We start from the raw sequence: 18928 nt of genomic DNA, 5'->3' as shown, positions 1-18928 counted from the left end.
CATGCTGAGGCTGCAGATACTGCTTGTTGCTGGTCGACTCTGATCTGTCACCTTACGCGCTGTCCATTTCAGTTCCATGTTCGCATGCTACAAAAGGCTAAAGAAAACTCGCTAAAAGCCTCGGCCATCACACACATCACATCTCTGATATCTGTACTCTGTTGCAGCGTTCCATTCCATCGTCATGCGATTGCAATGAGGAATCGCTCTCCCTTTTTCGAAAAGGATCCGTGCGCGCGCGCGAACCCGGCGGCAGAAGGAACGCCACTGATCCGCGCGCGCCCCCCACCCCCACCCCAGCTTTCGCGCCCGTCGTTCGCGGCCACGATTCAAACCCTTCCTCGCCGTCGCGACTCGCGAAGGCGAGCGTCGCCACCCGACAGACGCACATCGGACCCCGACGTGCTCGCGCGAGCTTCCTCCGTTTGTGGTGCCGACACTGCGGGATAGATTCCGGCGAGCAGCCGCCGTGGGAACCTGAGGCGCAGGCGTGGCCAAACAGGCAGGAAAGACAAAGGCTGGCCGCAAGCCCCTGTCTGGGCAACTGTGGGACGACGACGATTTGGGCGAGATGCCTGAAGCCTGATGCGGGTTCTCCCCGTCTCTACTAATAAAGACTCTTTAGTTTTTAGCAAGGTAACTGTGGATGTGCAATGGGTGCGAAAGCTAGGATCGTGTCTCTTGCAGTTGCAGCACCTAATTCCTGTGTTCCACGCTGCTGCTGCCAGGCGTAGTAGTGTCGGCAATTATTTGAGAGAGAGCCTAACGGAAACCAGAAAGGAGGCATTTTCCTCTACAAATTACGGAGGCGCGAGCGCGATGCGCCGTCGATCGGGACGGGGGCGCTTTCTGGGTGGACGGGCCCGTCCCGCGATCGACACCGACTTCTCCGGCGATCGACGTCTCCATCGACGCTGACCGCAGAAGGATGGAATCGAGCCGTGTCGTCCGAGAAGTAGCTTTTGGCCATAGATCGACGTCGTACTGATGGCACCCCCACCGGCCGGGCCGTGCGCGACGTGTTACCGGCCGGCCGGCCGCGCCCACCTCCAGCGCGCAGCGCGTTGCGTGTGCCTATCGCCCTAGCCAGCGGGCGTAGGGAAACGGGTAGGCTACGCTAGCATCACTACCGCATATATCTAAGATACTTGCAAGTAGAAGATCATAGATCGTTACCACTAGACGCGCAGCGCAGCGGATGAAGTCGCGCGTCGATGTAGAGGAAGTAGTCGATCACGTCCCACGAACAGAGCTCCTCGTCCTTGATCCCAGCAGCCGATCAGCGCAGCAGTCGCAGCAGCGCCTCCACGGAGTCCACACGTACGGGGATGAAACGCCGGGCGTCGGTGTGCTAGCACCGCACACACGGCAAGGGTGGCGGCCGAGAAAGGGGGGCGACGGCTAGGGAGGTGGCGCGGCTCACAGGTTGTATCGCCCCCCTAGCCCCTCCCTCGTATATATAGGGCGTGCTAATGGGCTTCTATCTCATAGGTCCATTAGTAACCCTAATCCCTCTTGGATCAATATCTTTTTGGACCTTTAAACCGTATTGTGTTGATGGGCTCTTGAGTATGTCACCAACAATCTCCCACTTGCACTAGAGACAATCATACAGGCAAGCTTTCCAACATTCCAAACCCCTTAAGTGTGTGACCCGTTAGGTTCATGTGTAGGTGGTCGTGATGGGAAATCATTTCCGAATCACAAGTCAATAGCGGCACCTAGCAGGGCATAGTGACTCACAAATACACATAAAAATCATATCGGCCGAACCTTAGATATACTCATACACTGATCCCTTTGCCACACGATACCAGTCAAGCTCAAGGCGAGATGCGTGCCACCTTTGCGATAGCTCGACCATTCTCTCGATCTAATAGTGGATTCTATTAATAACTAACCTTTAGTCATAATGATTAACTCTTTAATCACTTTGGCATGGCCATGCACTTTCAAATCCAACTATCTCAAGGGCCCCAGAGATATCTCTCCCGTTATCTAGGAGGGGCAAATTCCATCTTGATCCGCTCACATCCCATTCCATATTTCATGACACACCTGTAAGCTACTTTTATAACTACTCAGTTACGGAGTAGCGTTTAGCAGCCCCAAGATGCACCACTACACACAGTGAGAAACAATGGCGATCTCAGGTCTAAGAATCCAGTAGGTATAACACTTAAGAACAACTGATGGCACATACAAAATAACAATCCCAACATTGTCTTGGAGTGGGTCAATCCAACACCATGTTCACCAACATGTGTCCACATCATTAATCCGATATCTCCATATCTATGATCCGTGAAACATGATCATCAATTAATGCATGTGCTAGTCTCAATATCGTTGTTGTCCCACATAATGACATGAACTAGGGATAATTTAGAATCATATCATTGTCAACAAAGAGTTTCACGAACAAGTCACGTACTTGATAATCAATGTAAAATAATCATCCATGGAACAAATAATAATTATTCATTATTACATAAACATACTCATGACACAAAAATCTCCCATGCACACTAGAATTACTGATGTAAGTATCTAATACCCATAGATCTCATGTGCGCCTCATGCTTTGGTTGTGGGAGAGGCTTCGCCAACGGATCAGCAACGTTTGAATCCGTGTGCACCTTGCAAACCTTCGCATCACCTCTCCCAACAAAGTTACGGATGAGGTGATACTTCTGCAGTATATGTCTGGACTTCTTAGTTGTTCTAGGCTCCTTTGCTAGCGCAACGGCACCACTATTATCACAATAGAGGTCCACTAGACTGGACACACTAGGAACAACACCCAAGTAAGAAACAAACGTTCTGATCCAAACAACTTCTTTTGCAGCTTCGGAAGCTGCAATATACTCGACCTCTGTCGTCGAATCAGACACCGTATCTTGCTTGGAACTCTTCCAGCTCACTGCCCCACCATTGAGGCAGAAAACAAAACCGGATTGCGATTTGGAGTCATCTTTATCTGTTTGAAAACTAGCATCGGTGTAACCCTTTACAAGGAGCTCATCTTCGCCTCTAAATATTAGGAACATATTCTTAGTTCTTCTTAAGTACTTAAGGATACTCTTTATAATTGTCCAATGAGCTTCACCAAAATCTGACTGATACCTGTTCGTAACACTTAGAGCAAAGAAAACATCTGGACGCGTGCAAAGCATAGCATACATGATCGACCCTATGGCTGAAGCATAAGGAACCGTACTCATCCTCTTTTGCTCATCAGGTGTCGTAGCACACTGACTCTTGCTTAGAGTAATGCCATGTGACATTGGCAAGAAAACTTTCTTGGAATCTTGCATATTGAACCGATTCAATATCTTGTCAATGTACGTGTCTTGGCTTAATCCAATTAGCCTTTTTGATCTATCTCTATAGATCCTAATACCCAGAATGTAAGCCGCCTCTCCTAAATCCTTCATCGAAAAACTCTTTTTCAATAAGGTTTTAATAGCTTCAAGCATTGGAATATCATTTCCGATGAGTAATATATCATCCACATATAGGACCAGAAACACAAGTGCGCTCCCACTAGCATTTTTGTAAACACAAGGCTCATCTTCATTCTTGATGAAGCCAAACCCTTTGACTACTTCATCAAAATGAATATTCCAACTCCAAGATGCTTGCTTCAATCCATAGATGGACCTCTGAAGCTTACATATTTTCCCAGCATTTTTAGGATCGACAAAACCTTCAGGCTGTGTCATACACACATCCTCACTTAGATGTCCATTAAGGAAAGCGGTTTTGACATCCATTTGCCATATCTCATAGTCATAATATGCGGCAATTGCTAGAAAAATCCGAACAGACTTTAGCATTGCAACGGGCGAAAAGGTTTCCTCATAGTCAACACCTTGAATTTGTCGGAAATCTTTCGCCACCAATCGTGCCTTATAGATGTGAACATTTCCATCCATGTCTAACTTTTTCTTAAAAATCCACTTACAGTCGACAGGCCTTACACTATCAATTTGATCGAACAAGTTCCAAACTTAATTACCATGCATGGATTTTAACTCGGATTCCATGGCTTCAAGCCATTTGTTGGAGTCGGGTCCCATCATTGCTTCTTTGTAGGTCAAGGGTTCATCATTTTCCATCAATAATACGTGGCGCTCCTCCGTAATAAGGAGGTTGAGCTTCTCAGTAGCGCGACGTGCCCTTATAGACCTTCGTGGGGCTGGTGCCTCAACTACGGGTTGTGCAACATCTTGCACATCCCGTGAATCTTCAGTGGGTGCTGAAACAGTTTCGGGTATTTCCTGAATTTCTTCAAGTTGCACCTTGCTCCCACTAAATCCTTTTGAGAGAAACTCCTTTTCTAAGAAAACACCATTGCGAGCGATAAACACTTTACCTTCCGCCTTATTGTAAAAATAATATCCTTTGGTTTCCCTAGGATACCCCACAAAAAAGCATTTGTCTGACTTTGGAGTGAGCTTATCTGACATCAAACGTTTGACATAAACCTCACATCCTCAAACTTTGAGAAAAGATAATCCGGGACGCTTCCCAGTCCATATCTCATATGGTGTCTTCTCAATAGACATACTTGGAACCCTATTCAGTGTGAACGCAGCAGTTTCAAGAGCATAATCCCAAAATGACAATGGAAGATCAGCTTGGCTCATCATGGACCTAACCATATCCAACAAGGTTCGGTTCCTCCGTTCGGATACCCCATTCCATTGAGGCGTTCCGGGCGGAGTTAGCTGCGGAATAATTCCACATTGCTTCAAATGATCACCAAATTCAAGGCTCAAATATTCTCCTCCACGATCAGATCGCAGAAATTTAATTGTCTTGCCTAATTGATTTTGTACTTCATTCTGAAATTCTTTGAACTTTTCAAATGATTCAGACTTGTGCCTCATTAAGTAGATATAGCCATATCTACTAAAGTCATCAGTGAAAGTAATGAAGTACTGAAAACCACCTCTGGCCATTGAGCTCATTGGTCCACATACATCGGTATGTACAAGTCCCAACAAGTCACTCGCCCTCTCACTATGACCGGTGAAAGGCGCTTTGGTCATCTTTCCAAGCAAACAAGACTCACATGTGTCAAATGATTCAAAATCAAATGAGCTTAACAATCCATCTTTATGGAGTTGTTCAATGCGCTTCTCATTTATACGACCTAAGCGACAATGCCAAATAAAAGTGGGATTCAAATCATTTGGTCTAAGCCTCTTAGTATTAATGTTACAGACAGATTTATCCTCAAGATCAAGAACATATAATCCTTGCACCAATGGACAATGAGCATAAAAAATACCATTGCAAAAAATAGAACAACGTTTGTTCTCTATTACAATCTTAAAATCATCAACTTCTTCCAAACATGAAGAAGAAATAATGTTCTTGCTCAAAGCAGAAATGCAATAACAATTATTTAATTCCAAAACTAATCCGGAGGGTAGAGACAAGTGGTAGGTGCCGACCGCCACACCGCAACCTTTGCGCCATTGCCGACACGAACGTCCAACTCGCCTCTTGCAAATCTTCTAGTCTCACTTAGACCCTGCAACGATTTGCAAGTGTGAATCATCGATCTAGTATCAAATACCCATGATTCACTGGAAGATAATGTAATATTAATTTCTATAACATTTATACTTGAAGTGGAAGTCTCACTTCCCCCCTTCTTCTTCTTTTCTTCCAAGTAATTCTTGCAGTTCCTAGACCAATATCCCTTTTCATGATAGTGGAAGCATTCATCCTCAGAAGTAGGGCCAGTTTTGGCCATAGGTGCTGGCTTTAGCTTAGAGCCCGAGGACTCACCACTGGAACTCTTTTCCTTGCCTTTACCTTTGGGATTAGGAGGCGTCCAACGCTTTCTCTTTTTATTTCCCTTCTGAATCATCATAACATGATTGGGATTCTTCTTAATGCTCTCCTCTGCTGTCTTTAGCATCCCATGCAACTCACTCAATATTTTATCCAAGCCATTCATCTGAAAGTTCATGATAAAAGGCTCATAGCTCGCCGGGAGCGACTGGAGAATAACATCAGTAGCCAAGTCTTGGTGAAGTTCCGAACCAAGTTTGTCCAAAGTCTCAATGTAACCAATCATTTTGATCACATGAGAACTGACCGGGCTACCTTCTGGCAGCTTACACGCAAACAAGGACTTTGAGATATTGAACCTCTCAGTCCTGGCTTGGTTCTGAAACATCCCACGCAGCCCCTCGATCATGGTGTGAGCATCCGCATGCTCATACTGCTTCTGCAGATCAGGGGACATGGTGGCGAGCATCAGACAGCTGACATCAAGTGAGTCATTGCAGTGCTTCTCCTAAGCTCTGCGATCAGCAGCAGTTGCATTGTCAAGGAGATCATCAGGATATGGCTGCTCAAGAACATACTCCCTTTTCTCTTGCCTGAGAACAATTCTCAGGTTGCGGTATCAATCAATAAAGTTTGTTCCATTCAACTTTTCTTTCTCAAGAACAGAATGCAAATTGAAAGCGGAATTGTTACTGGCAGACATGATCTACAACATTTAAGTAAAGCAAGATTTCAGCACTAAGTTTATGTAAAGACTTTCATTAACTGATTTAACAAAAAACAACCTACTATATCAAAGTCATCTTCCCTCTAATGACATATAGTGGTTCAAGATCCATAATCACTAAAATCCTAGTGAGTTTTAGCATCACGGCTACAAAAGTAGTGATACAGGTAAGCAACAAATTACTAATCACATCTCTATGCGACTCTTGTTTGTTAGGTGGCATCCAATGCTCCAGCCCCAACCCTATGCCTTAAAGCCCAAAACTGTTTTGATAGCTTTTTTGAGTAAACCAATACTATGCTTGTGAATGTCCGACATCCACCCTATACAAAAGTGACAGCTGAGGGTACTCTAGTTTGGTAAACCTACCACACAACAATCAAAATTTATAGGTACAGCTATTGGTAAAAGGCATCAAAAACTCAACCTTTTTCTGAGGAAAGCTATTCTATCATGATTAAAATATCCACCATATGTAAAAGTATGAAAGAATAGTATGACAGAAAAATAAACATCACAGACATATAATCATATTATATTATGAATAGTATGGCCTCTTGCATCACAATGGCCTCTGTCGGTACATACAGACAGGGGTACCTCCTGCTAGGGTGACCAGGCCCTTGGCGTCTCGCTATCCGTAATCTCCCCCTTGCCTTCTGGGGGACGTGGCGTACGGCCCGGGTCTGACAGCTGGGGACCGTGGTCTTCGGACCCCTCCCCCCGGTGCTGTTCCGGGACCGGGGCCCCCACGTCCCCAGGAAAGCTGGAGAACTCTCGGGTAGCCCCCGCGGACCCGGTCTCCCCAGGGAGGTCTGGGGCCGCCACATGTGATGGCCGGACCATCACAGGCCAGACCGCTCCGACCGGCCTCGGGGGCCCGGACCCCCTCCCCCCGGGAAGGGGTCCGGCGCCGCCACGCGCCGTCCTGCGGTGGGAACGGGGCTGGTCCTGCCACGTGCCTGCGGCTGGAGGCCCTTCGCGGGACTCCAGCCCACCTACCAGCATTTAAAGCGGTAGCTGGGCCGTGCGTACCCAAGTTAAAAAGAACGGCCTGCCACTGACACACGGGGCAGGTATGCTGACACTATGGTAGCATGCTTGACCTGAAGGCGGCGCGTCATATCACCGTGCACAGTGCGCGGACTGTGTACAGTCCCGTCACGGCGCTGTGCGCGTGATGATGGCCTGTAATAGGCAAGCCAAGGCATGCGCTATAATAGTGCGCACGTAACGGGTCAGCGTTGTTTCACCGCCTGACTGGAGGTTCCATCCCAACAGTGACAGCACGGCTTCACTGTTGGGCAACGCTGACACCGGACACTGTGCAAAATAAGGCTGTACACGGCCATATCCTGACTGTGGATACGCACATCAACTTCTCGGTCGAAGAGGACTACGGAGAGGAGCTCGAGGAGATAACCTCCATATCTCTCGTAGAACAGGCTCCTGTTGGCCAGGCCCACCTGTCGGGGTCCGGCAAAATGTAAGCACTCCCCTTGGGCTATAGAAGGGAGAGTGCACTCGTTAGAAGTTCCAGGTTGCACACACACAAGTTTATGCTGCTTTCCATTCAGACTCACGCAGCCAATACAACACCAAAGTGGACGTAGGGTATTACGCTCCGGCGGCCCGAACCACTCTAAATCTTCGTGTCCTTCCTGCGTTCATCTGTCCACCGATCGAGCGCTCCTAAGTCTCCTCCAAACCCATCCTTAACTAGGATCAGACGGGTACTTTCCGCCACCCGGCTGGAGAATTCCTCCGACAGGCTCCATCGTCATGGCTCCAAGGTGACCTCCATTGCCATCCGTCCTGTCTTGTGGTGATCATCATCGCCATCATGATTGAAGCCTCCATGAAAAGATACTAAGCTACTACATCTAATAGCTAGTGAAATAATTACATGAGGATTCAAACATCACAAGTCGATACGCAGGTCGTTATACAATAATGGTGCAACCTCAACCCGGTTGTGTTAACTTGCGACACACAGGCAGCACAAATCATCACATACATCATCACATGACATTGAGGCCATACCATTCACATCACACCCTGCAAAAACAAGTTAGGCGTACGACGTGTTCTACCAAAGTAGCGCTTAGGAAGCCGCTATAGCGAGAAAGCAACGACATCTATGGAATCCCTATGAAATCTCATCAGAGTGATCGCATCTCCTCAAATCCGAGCCATTCATAATGTCTCAATTTTCACTAGGTCAATCAAATTAACTGTGCAAACTTTGCACTTGAGAAGACTGCATCTACACATAACCTCAATATGTTGGTTCAATCTGCTGACTATGCACACAGTTAGTCCCTGATGGTGATTCCAGCCGGTAGGGACATGTCGTATGCATAACAGAGAAAGAACACGAACTAATCTTTTTGTCACATGCCGCGAAATCAACTCGCTCCAGTTTTAACCCCTTATGACCAATTGATCTAATCAAACCGTGCAAAAGTAATAGATCCAATCTACTACAACAACATATCACCTATATGCTAATGATCCAGACCAAAAACTACGCAAGATGGCTCTGATACCACTGTAGGGAAATTGGTAGGCTACGCTAGCATCACTACCACATATACCCAAGATACTTGCGAGTAGAAGATCATAGATCGTTACCACTAGACGCGCAGCGCAGCGGATGAAGTCGTGCGTCGATGTAGAGGAAGTAGTCGATCACGTCCCACGAACTGAGCTCCTCGTCCTTGATCCCAGCAGCCGATCAGCACAGCAATCGCAGTAGCGCCTCCACGGAGTCCACACGTACGGGGATGAAACGCCGGACGTCGGTGTGCTAGCACCGCACACACGGCAAGGGTGGCGGCCGAGAGAGGGGGGGGGGCGACGGCTAGGGAGGTGGTGCGGCTCACAGGTTGTGTCGCCCCCCTAGCCCCTACCTCGTATATATGTACTAATGGGATTCTATCTCATAGGTCCATTAGTAACCCTAATCTCTCTTGGATCAATATCCTCTTAGACTTTTAAACCGTATTGTGATGATGGGGTCCTGGGCATATCACCAACGGCGGGCACCAAATAACGTTGGAATCGAATCTCCACGGTGCCGCTACCGTGCCTTTTGTGGTTGCAGCTAGTTTTGGTTTGATTCGCCGCTGAAAGCGGAGGGCATCGTCTCTCTCTTTCCCGGCGTCGCGTGTGGCAGCGGGGGCGGCCACGCGTCGGGCGTCCGCAGCGGCCGCGGTGGAGCGCCCCGCGGCCAGGCGACGACCGTGGCCGGCGGTGCGCCGGTGACTACTGGCGTGGCGCGTCCAGACACACCGATGTTAGTAACGCATCATCGACAGAGTTTATTATTCCGTTTCAATCAAGGTGGCCAAAACATGTTACAAAGTAAACCACACGACACGAGACGAGACGGGCCGGTGCACCGAGACGGACACGCATGCACGACACGACGGCGGTGACCACGACAACAGCGGGAACGCGAACGCGACACGATAACAGCAGACCTCTTGCAGTAGCACTTGCAAACCGTGCCGATGCCGTGCCACCTGCACTCGCCGGAGGGGAAGCCGTCCGTCAGGCACACGTGCTGGCAGTTGCTCCTGCTCATGCAGGCGCCCACGAACCTGTGGCTCTGCGACAGGCAGTCCCGCGCCTCCGCCACCCGCGCCGGCCCCAACTCTGCGCGCCCCGGGCCAAAGAGAAGTCGCACGGGCACAGCTCGTGCACGCTTGGCTGTGCTCCTGACGGCTTGCCTGAGGCGGTGAGGAGGGGCAGGACGACGAGGAGGGCGGACGCGGCCGCGCGGCGGGAGGAGGTCGCCGAAGCCATTTCTTCGCTGCGTGTTCGATTGGATCGACCACACGGGAGCACTATTAGAACTGGAGTGGTCGGCACTGCGGGGACGGGGACGGGAGGGGTTTATATAGGGGTTCAGTTCAGAGCGCTCGTTCAAAAGTCCAAACCCGCCATCTTCGTGACGGGACACGGCCAGGGCGGTGCGGCGTTTGGATCGGAACGGAGCGTTTGCCCGCCGATCGCGTTCGTGTCCCGACAACCTCGTCTCGGTATAATAATAATTCAGCGACGACAGAGTTTATTATTCGATCCGAGGCAGCTAAACACATCTTACACGGTACGGTTACGGTAAAGCACGCGGCATGAAATGGTACACAAGACGCACACGTGGACGCGACAGAGTAACGGCGAACCTGCTCTAGCTTGCCGCCGGGCCGGATGACGCATGCAATGCAGTGAAGAAACAGCAGATGGGCCGAGCCGGCCTGTCAAGCTAGCTATTCCTTGCCTACCGGCTGGATGATGATGCTGCATGCAGTGCAACGAATGAAGTAACCGAAAACGGGCCTGGACCGGCCGGACCAAGCTAGCTATGATGCGGGCCGGGCGTCTAGCAGAGCCTCTTGCAGTAGCACTTGCGCTCGATGCCGTGCCACCTGCAGACGCCCCACGGGAAGCCCTCCGTCCTGCACACGCCCTCGCAGTTCCGGTAGCTCATGCAGGCGCCCACGAACCTGTGGCTCTGCGACAGGCAGTGCCGCGCCTCCGCCACCCGCGCCGGCCCCGTCTCTGCGCGGCCCGGGCCAAAGAGAAAACGTCACGTGCCACCATGGGGAAGTAACAAGTCCGTGCATGCTTGGCTACGCTGATGACTTACCTGAGGCGACGAGGAGCAGCAGGACGACGAAGAGCGCGGACGCGACCAGGCGGCGGGAGCGGGAGGAGGTCGTCGAAGCCATCTCTTCGCTGCTGCCGACTGCTGGTGCTGGATCGATCGATCGATCTCACGGCGTCGTACCGCACGGGAGTGGGCTGTGGCTGTGCGCAGGTGATGGCTGCTGTTCGAACTGGAGCGGTTGGCACGGTGGGAGTTTATATAGGGGTTGAGGGCGCTTGTTTAAACGAATCCAGACTTGGGGCCTGTTTAGTTTATTTTGCGTTTTTGCAAAATTTCACTGTAGCAAAGGAATCTTGCTAATTTGAAGTACTAAATGAAGTCTATTTGCAAAACTTTTTACATGGATGGGTTGTAAATCACGAGACGAATCTAATGATGCTAATTAATCCATGATTAAGCAATAATTAGCGGATGGTTACTGTAGCATCACTGTTGCAAAACATGGATTAAGTAGGCTCATTAGATTCGTCTCGCGATTTACAACCCATCCATGCAAAAAGTTTTGTAAATAGACTTCATTTAATACTTCAAATTAGTAAGATTCCTTTAGCATCTTTGCGTTTACAGCTTTTTTGCGTTTTTGCGGATGTAACTAAACAGGCCCTTGGCAATTTGTTCTGCTCCCACGGCGGTGCGTGGTTCGGAGCCTTGCTCGCCGTGTCACGACAGCCGCGTCCTTGAGGAGAGGCGCGTGGATGTCTTTGGAATGTGGTGCGTGCGTCGAGGCAGCAGGCAGGGGACGTGCGTGCGCGGCGTGGATGGTGGCGCTGGGGCGCAGGCTACGGTTTTCAGGAGCTGCGTGCAGAGCACGAGGGGTGGCTACGCTGATCCGTTCCTGTTTGTGCTTTCTTTATTCTCGCATCGCTTCAGCGCTCTGCAGGATCAAGCTACCGCCGACCTGAGTACCTGACATCATGCATGGTGACTGGCGTAGTGAGCGAGATGGCAGATGAGCGGTACGCGTGGTCTCTGCCAAGTAGATCGGTGCGAGCTCGTTCCGGATCGGCCACGGGCATCACTGCAGGTCGGTGGCTGACTGGCTGGTCGGGCCGTGGAGCATCACCTCGATCGGCGCGGGCAAACGCGCGTCGACGGCGTGGTGCTCTGTGACCGTACACGTTGGGGAGCTGCAGTTCGTCGGGGGGGAATAACCATGAGCTCCGGTCACCGGATGGTGCATGCACGGAGACCATTGGTCCGGCCTCGGGATTCCGCAACGGCGTAGGAACCCAAGTGGTCTCTAGCAGGCTGCTGGAGCCTGCAGGAACTCACGTCTCGCACCCTCTCCTCCTCGTCACTGCCAGATGGGCCCCACAGCTTCTTTCTCCACTTGCATGCTGTCGATGCCCTGCTGCATGCCGCCACCGCGGTTAGGTTAGGGATTAGGGTTGTCACGAGCAGGGCTGCCGTCTATAATGAGAATTTGGCCTAAGTTGGGAGAACGTTAGTGCCGGTAACGTAATCAGTGGTCTCGGATAGCGGAGGAAAGTAAGCGAACAGCAAAGGCGGTGAGGGCGTTACAGGCCCTATTAGGATCTGAAGGTTAATTTTTAGTCTTGAAATTTGGATGCCAAATATGAAGATTAATTATAAGCTAATTATTAGCTAATTTGTACAGATAATGATTAATTGGTTGTTAGATTCTATTAAATCTAATTACTCACACGAAGGGCTAATAATCCCCCTCACTTTTAGCATATCAAACCGGGACCATATTCCCTGTACAGAATTTGGGTTAGCATGTCAGTCTTAGACGACGATAGTTGATGCCAGAGATGAAGACGGAGGATGGGAAGGGAGCAAAGCCACAAGTAGGATGGATGAGGAACGAGGTCACAAGCGGAGGCAGTGCGTAAGCGACCGGATAGATTACACTCATTCACACGATACATGACATATCCCTGGTCTATATATCTGAAGGAAAAGTCAAGTAAATCTGATTTTATTGTACACTTACTAAGATTAAGAACTTGGTAATCGAATTTATAGAGACTTTTCATCCTCTCTTCTCATAATTATCCTGCCATATCAGTAAATTTGTTGATGTAGTATAATATTTAATTTTTATTAAACTTTTTATAAAACTTGACTGAGGCTGAGACGTCTCCTCTCTCTCTCTCGTCGACTTCTTAATTAGGGCACATTTTTACAAGCGTTAAGAGTTTTATACTAGATTTCACACCACTCTACAGCCACAAGAAAACTGATGCTAAACAGATCCCTCAGCGGGGTGGATCGAAAGGATTCCTCCTCAAAACCAAAATGCATTCAAGGATAACATGTAATAATGATACAGTTCTTTTGACATCACAAAACTAAATGTTTTTTTATTATTCCAGCGGCAGCAGCTAGCCAAGCACCCTGCCGACAACAGAACTCGATCTATAATTCCAGCTAAGGGCATGTACAACCCGTCTCTACAGCTATGTCTACAGCTGTCTCTAAGGATCTTTTCGCAAAAAATCCTTCCACCGAGCTCTTGACGGAGAGATGGGCTCTGGCTCCGCGCTCGAGGAAGAAGAGACGCCAGCATCTCGGGCTGTACCTCCTTGGCCGTCTCTCTGGGATCAGGCGCGCCCAAATTCTCTCCTCGCGCCCCTGCGCGCCTTCTTCCCCCACGGATTCGCGCCTATTTTTCCTCCTCGCGCCTTCTTCCTCCACCCAGCAGATCCGCGAGCACCTGAAGGCGATGCATCGAAGGGGAGCGGCGGCAGGCACCGGCTTCCGCCGCCCGACCTCCATTCCCTGGAGGTGGCCGTCCCCTGCAGCTGCTGCCTTCGGATCTCCATCCTCATTCTCCGATTTGCTTGAAAGGTATCCTCCTCCTCCGATTCGTTTGTATATGCTATGCTTGTATGCGCATAGTATTGCCACACTGTTCTCTAAAAGCTTTAGCGGCGATATCTATCGAGGCCACGACCGGCGCCCAGCAGCAGGCTGCAACGATGAGCAGCACGGCAGCCAACACCCGAGCTGTATGCGTTTGTGTGTATTCGTGTCTGCAACACGCCGCATGTGTGCTTGGTTTCTTGCCGCATGAAACACTCGAGCTATTTGTTCTGATAAAAAAATACTTTGGATTCTTGCCGCATGCAACACCCGAGCTTGCGTTCAGCATACTGTTAGAGGAAAATAATCAACAATACCAATTAGAATCTTGTACTGGTTCCTAACACCACGCAAAAAAGGCATAAAGGATAACCGGCATTGGATGGTCGAGGACTTGACGATGGTGGCTCTCCTATGTGCTTATACTTATGCTTATATATGTGAACTGAACTGAAATAGCTTCTATATTTCAGAGAGCACATACTATGTGACTCTCGAAAATTCAGAACGATGTCCATGCTAAACTGAACTGAACTGAACTAAATTTTCTCGGATCTGAATTTTCTGAACTGAACTGAAATGCTATCGAAAGCTTGTATACTGTGAACTGAAATAGCTTGTGAACTGATTCACTGAAAGCTTGTATACTCTGTGGCTGATCCATTTAAGTCATGAACTGAAATAGCTTGTGAGCTGAAATAGCTTGTGTGGCTGATTCATTGTTTGATGTACATCACTTTGCATATTTGTTAAAATTGTATAGTTGCTTGATAGGAATAAAGGTGGTTAAGACATAGTTGTTTTACTTTTGCAGCTCCGATAGATTCATGAGCTACATGATGGAGCAGCCACACCACGTATCCGAGAATGCTCATTTCGTTGGAAATGTTGTACAGTCACATAACAGCCCTATGAACATTGATGCTGAAGATGCTGATGAAGAAGATGGAGACGAAGTTAGAACCGTGGCTCGACTAGTCTGGAAAATAGAAGAAGATGGCAGAGTGGTACGTTTGTTGTTGCTACACCACGTCTGCTAGGCTCGATTTATGAATTATGCTGCATGTTTTGGTATATAATTCTGAACTCCTATATCTTTGTAGATGAGTGCTTGGCTGAAGCATTCCATTGACTCAATCAAGGGAAACAACAAGAAGGGTGAACAATATTGGTCTGATGTGGCACAAGAATACAACCTTACTACTTCGAAGAATAGACAAAGGACCAAAAATAGGTTAAGGAGAGGTGGCACAAGGTAAATAAGTGGGCAAACATGTTCAATGATTGTTATCTTAAGGTTAGAAGGATATATACTCGTGGATATTCTGAAGATATGTGGTTAGAGAAAGCACACGGGCTATATGTACAAGAGAGCAAGGGGTCCCATTTCATTTTAATGAATGTGTGGAACATGGTTCGAAATCAGGCAAAATGGATAAGTTATAACAATCCGACCCAGCCTAAGAGGAAGGATATGGAGAAGGATGTAGATGGATGTGGCCCAGAAGATATTGACCTTCCTCGGCCGATGGGCAGAAGAAGGCTAAAAAGGCTACATGTGAAAGTAAAGGAAAATCCAAAGAAAGTGCCATAGATGTCGATGAGCTAGACAGATTTGAGAAGATTCAGAATGACGTCCATACTAATCGATTAAAGCTTCTTGAAATGCAAGGAAAGTTAAATGGTGACAAGATGGACGTATCAAAAATTGCTCTAGAACGAGCAAAGGAAGAGAAAGATGCAAAACTAATTAAGAAGGAAACTAAGATGATGGAAACTTACTGCAGTCTTCTCAAACAAGACACTTCAGGTATGGCTGATGATATGAGAGCTGAGCATGTTGCTGCTGTGAGGTGTTTGAGGCTGAAATTGTTTCCAAATGTACCTTGAGCTTGCTGTAATCTTACTATTCCTATTGTTGTAATCTTACTATTCCTATTGTTGTAATCTTACTATTCCTATTGCTGTTTCTCATGTGAACTTTATATATGAACCTATTTCTATGTGAACTTGTGGATGGTGTGAATGTGAACCAGTTCTGGTTGCACGTGTCAATGTGAACCACTTCTGGTGTGAATGTGTTGGTTTTATGTGCTCTCTTGATGGTGTGAACGTGTTGGTTTTATGTGTGAATGTGTTGGTTTTATGTGTGAACGAGTTGATCTCGTGTGAACGTGAACCTAATTAGTTCTTATTTATATGGACTAAGCGGCAAACAGTTTTGCACATCCTGATCAGCATGTGAGATGTCATTTTCTACATCCAGTTGACATGGAGGGTGCCAATGATTAACTTGTTGACATGAATGTCGACCATGAGGGTGCCAATGTTGATCCAGTTGACATGGAGGTCGACATGGGTGTTGGCAATGCTGATCCGGAAGACATGGACATGGACGTATTCACAGAAGAAGACATCACGCCGAAGACCGGTTTCTAGATGACTATCTTGATCGGGTTGGAGGCAAAATCTTGGAGAAGCTGCAAAAACCAAAAAAGCACAGGTTTTTTGGTAGAAGGTATATTCCAAGACCCCGTGAAGCCGCACATGATGATCTCTTTGCTTGCTATTTTTCTGATAAGCCAATCTATACTGATGAGATGTTCCGTTGGAGGTTCCGGATGAATCGATCTTTGTTTTTGCGGATTGTTGAAGCACTAGAGAAGTGGTCTTCTTATTTCACCAAAAGAACCGATTGTATGGGAAGAGATGGACCGTCACCTCTTCAAAAACGTATCGCTGCCATTCGTATGCTAGCTTATGGTACTCCAGTGGACGAACTTGATGAGAATCTAAAAAGCACACAAAGCACAACACTAGAGATCCTGGGAAAATTTGCAAAAGGAATTATTGAGGTTTTTGGAGAAGAGTACTTATTTTTTGAGAATCTTGTGGTTTTCCTGGTATGTTTGGAAGCATAGATTGCATGGCAATGGAAGAATTGTCCAATAGGATGGAGAGGTTCCTTTACTCGTGGAGATAAAGGGTACCAACTATGATCCTGGAGGCGGTAGCTTCGCAAGATCTTAGGATATGGCATGCTTTTTTTAGAACTGCAGGATCGAACAATGATATCAATGTTTTAAATAAGTCAACATTGTTCACTCAAAAATTGAGAGAAGAAGCTCCACGAGTCCAATTCGAGGTGAATAGAAATAAATACGACATAGGATATTACCTTGCCGATGGAATATATCCCGAGTGGGCTGCGATCACGAAAACAATAGCAAGTCCTCAAAATGATAAAGAAAGATGTTTTGCTAAACGTCAAGAAAGTGTAAGGAAATGTGTGGAGTGCTCATTCGGCGTCCTGCAGTCCCGATTTAATATTATACATCGTCCGGCACGTTTGTGGAAGAGAAAAGATGTGGTGAACATAATGACATGTTGTATTATATTGCACAACATGATCATTGAAGATGAAAAAGAGGAGGCCAAAATCCATATCGACGTGAACGAGAACCCGGGAGCATCCATCGCATTACCACCCGAAGTGAGCACCCAAGTTAATCCATGCTTTCAGGACGTGCTACGAAGAAATTCAGAAATTCAAGACAACTCAAAGCATATAGCCCTCAAGAAGGATTTGGTGGAACATATATGAGAGTGATATGGAAAAAAGTAATATTAATATTATACTTTTAATTTTATTTTATCTATAATGTATCCGATTAAATATTATGGATTTTTATTTATCTATATTGTATCCAATTAAATATAATGGATTATTATTTTATCTATAATTGATATTATGAATTGAATGTTTCAAATTTATTTATCTGTACGAGTTCAAAACTAAGTATGCATGACTACTACATTCTCTCATCATGCACAAACGATCCAACCACATTAACTTCATCTAAACTTAATGTATTTATTAAAAGACAGCTTTTAAAGATCTTGGATTGTACTTAGGTATCTTTTAGTGTCTCTTGTACCTTGAAAACTGCCCAGAGGTCTCAGGGTTGTACATGCCCTAAATTAAAATAACATAAATTAAAGACGCGACGTAGGCGACGGTGATTACGACGACTGGGTGGACGCTACAGCATATCAAATGCACACCATGCATGGGTGCCGCGGTGCTAGCTAACTCCGGGACGCTACTGCGCCCTGCTCGCCGGCTAGCAGGACTTGGTGCAGAAGCACTTGCGCAGGATGGCGCCGTGGTGCCTGCACTCGCCGGAGGGGAAACCCTCCGTCTGGCACACGTGCTGGCAGTTGCTCTTCCTCATGCAGGCGCCCACGAACTTGTGGCTCTGCGACACGCAGTGGCGCGCCTCCGCCACCCGCGTCGTCCCCATCTCTGCACATCACGCGTGTTTATTCGTCTCTCGTGCCATCAGAAAACAAACAATAATGAGGAAGACGAGCGAGGAGAATGCGTGCGCGCACCTGAGGCGACGAGGAGGAGCAGGAAGAAGAAGAGGACGGGTGCGGCCGCGCGGCGGGAGGTCATCGACGCCATTTCGCTGCCTGCTCTACTCAGACCGAGTCACGGGTTCAGAACGGATGCGAGCTCTGTCGCAACTCGCAATTGCAAGCAGACTGGTTTGCACGGTGCTGAACGGGACGGCGCGCGGCAGGGGTTTTTTATAGGGATTCCCAGAACGCCCGTTCAAAGTGCAAGGCCGTTTTGTGCCATTGAGAAAGGATTCGAGCCCCGTCGGTTTTGTTTTTGTTTATCCAGGAGCGGAGCAGCGACGCATGCGATTCTGGATCCGGTAGGGTTTTCTAAATGCAACATGGACGACGGTGCGAGTGCGAGCTTTGGACTTTGGAGCTTTGCTAGCTATTCGTGCCGTGCCACACCCAGCGATCCCACCGGACGTCACAGGTAAAATTCGCTTGCACCCTGACACCGTTCCCGGTGCGAAAAAAGAATC

The 18928-nt window shown here is 47.9% G+C and overlaps 2 protein-coding genes across 2 annotated transcripts; both read right to left on the bottom strand.

The window, feature by feature from the left end:
- Positions 1-10565: 10565 nt before the first annotated feature.
- On the bottom strand, positions 10566-11365 carry LOC112900159 (defensin-like protein CAL1). The gene is made up of 2 exons (XM_025968929.1): positions 11193-11365; positions 10566-11104 (listed from the first exon to the last, which is right to left on the bottom strand). The coding sequence occupies exons 1-2, from the start codon at positions 11272-11274 to the stop codon at positions 10926-10928; spliced, it is 261 nt and encodes an 86-aa protein (XP_025824714.1). The 5' UTR covers positions 11275-11365; the 3' UTR covers positions 10566-10925.
- Positions 11366-17947: 6582 nt separating this feature from the next.
- On the bottom strand, positions 17948-18590 carry LOC112900986 (defensin-like protein CAL1). The gene is made up of 2 exons (XM_025969786.1): positions 18438-18590; positions 17948-18348 (listed from the first exon to the last, which is right to left on the bottom strand). The coding sequence occupies exons 1-2, from the start codon at positions 18508-18510 to the stop codon at positions 18167-18169; spliced, it is 255 nt and encodes an 84-aa protein (XP_025825571.1). The 5' UTR covers positions 18511-18590; the 3' UTR covers positions 17948-18166.
- Positions 18591-18928: the final 338 nt, after the last annotated feature.

Source organism: Panicum hallii, chromosome 7, assembly GCF_002211085.1.
Source record: "Panicum hallii strain FIL2 chromosome 7, PHallii_v3.1, whole genome shotgun sequence".
NCBI classification, from domain to species: Eukaryota; Viridiplantae; Streptophyta; class Magnoliopsida; order Poales; family Poaceae; genus Panicum; species Panicum hallii.
The sequence above is the reverse complement of the archived record's forward strand: the minus strand, read 5'-3'. Positions and strand labels throughout refer to the sequence as shown.